Source organism: Littorina saxatilis, linkage group LG16 (genome assembly GCF_037325665.1).
Source record: "Littorina saxatilis isolate snail1 linkage group LG16, US_GU_Lsax_2.0, whole genome shotgun sequence".
Classification (NCBI taxonomy): Eukaryota; Metazoa; Mollusca; class Gastropoda; order Littorinimorpha; family Littorinidae; genus Littorina; species Littorina saxatilis.
In genome coordinates this window covers 7,013,286-7,015,028 of record NC_090260.1, presented here as the reverse complement: position 1 = coordinate 7,015,028, position 1,743 = coordinate 7,013,286, and the positions used below count along the sequence as shown (strand labels likewise).

General features: G+C 48.1%; 1 protein-coding gene across 1 annotated transcript; it reads left to right on the top strand.

Annotated features, from left to right (window-relative positions):
- The first annotated feature begins 324 nt into the window (after window positions 1-324).
- LOC138949829 (paraneoplastic antigen Ma3 homolog) lies at window positions 325-1,368 on the top strand. Its single transcript, XM_070321606.1, has one exon. It carries the CDS (start codon window positions 325-327, stop codon window positions 1,366-1,368), a length of 1,044 nt encoding a protein of 347 aa, XP_070177707.1.
- The last annotated feature ends 375 nt before the right edge of the window (window positions 1,369-1,743 follow it).

Below are 1,743 nucleotides of genomic sequence, written 5' to 3'. Positions count from 1 at the left end.
TGTGTGATTATTTGCAAGAAACAAACTTGATCTTACTTTAAGAACATTGAGCGGATGGTTGCATGTCAGTGTTAACATAGTTTTGTATGCATCTGATGTTGTTTATTGCCTGATGTTCTGATCTTTGATATTTTCAGGATGTTGTAAACATCGTGGTATATGATACAATTCGTTTCGCAGGGTATTTTTCGTACTTGGTCGGTAGGTTATTGCGACCTTCCAGGCTATTTTTCAGGACTCTGTGACAGTTGGAATTAGGAATTTGTCCTTTTTTGTGATCGTTGTGGCTATTGTTGTTGGTTGCTTTTAACACATACCACAAGTATGGCAGAGCAAGTCACAGAAGAAGAACTTAGGCTGCTTAAGTCTTTTAGGGAGCTCGGTCTCACTCCAAAAGCAGACACCAAAGAGGACCTAGAGAGATGGATCCATAGCCAAGGAATTAAAGAGGAGGAGGCAGACAGCAAGGAGGACCAAGACAGATCTAGACCACGGACATTGGCGCTGTCCCGCACACCCCAGATTTCAGTTTTCTCTGGAAATCCTCAAGGCGACAAACAGACTACCTTTGACCTATGGAAGTTTGAGGTGAGATGTCTAATGGAGAACGGTGTTTATGATGAGCCAGTGATCTTGGAGGCAATTCGTCGGTCCTTGAAAGGAGAAGCAGCGAGAATCGCGATGCGGTTGGGCATCTCTGCTACTGTAAAGGAGCTGCTGACCAAACTTGAAAGCGTCTTCGGGAATGTCCAGGCAGGCGAGAGGCTACTAGCGGCCTTCTATGGTGCAAGACAAGAAAGCGCAGAAGATGTGACCCAATGGAGCTGCCGGCTCGAGGACTTACTAGCTAAAGCACAGGACCTGGGCCGAGTCCGCCCTATGGAGGTGGATGAAATGCTCCGAGTCATGTTCTACACAGGCCTGCGACAGGAACTGAAGGATCGCACAGGCCACAAGTTCGACACCATTAAAAACTTTGATGAGCTGAGGAGCGCCATCAGGCAGATAGAGCAAGACAGTTCCTGCCAAGCCTCAAAGGTCAAGCCAATATCAAAAGCTGCCCAGCAAGCCCCTAATGATGTAGATGAGCTAAGAGCACAGGTGCTTCAGCTCGCGACAGAGTTAGAAAGTGTAAAAGAAAGGCAACCTGCAAACTACGGCAACTATCAGAACTCTGCCAACTATCAAAACCAGAGAGGTCATGGCCGAGGCCGGGGAGCCAACAGCCAACAACATCGTCAGACCAGTGACATCATCTGCCATCGCTGCGGGGAAAAGGGACACATCCGCGTCGGGTGTAGAGTGCGGCTAGATCATAGCAAGCAAGTGTTAAACCCGAACGGACCTACAGAGATGGGCTCGATGTAGGTCCACATTGTTTCAGCATGAGTAGCCCAAGCACAGCGCAGGAACCAGAACTTGTGGGATCGAGCAATGAGGTAGCAGTGAATATAAATGGGGTCGAAGCAACAGCGCTACTGGACACCGGTTCAACTGTATCCACTGTAAGCGAGAGTTTTCGCCATGAACATTTGCGTACACTACCCCTATATCCACTTCAAAATGTACTGAAGATCGAATGCGCCGATGGAGAACTACTTCCATACCTTGGGTACATCATCGCTTCATTAACAGCCCCAAGAACAGGGAGCCATGGCATCGAGGAGCAAGAATGTCTCTTACTTGTCGTCCCAGATAGCCGTTACAATCGTAGCGTACCTCTTTTGATAGGCACACACATTC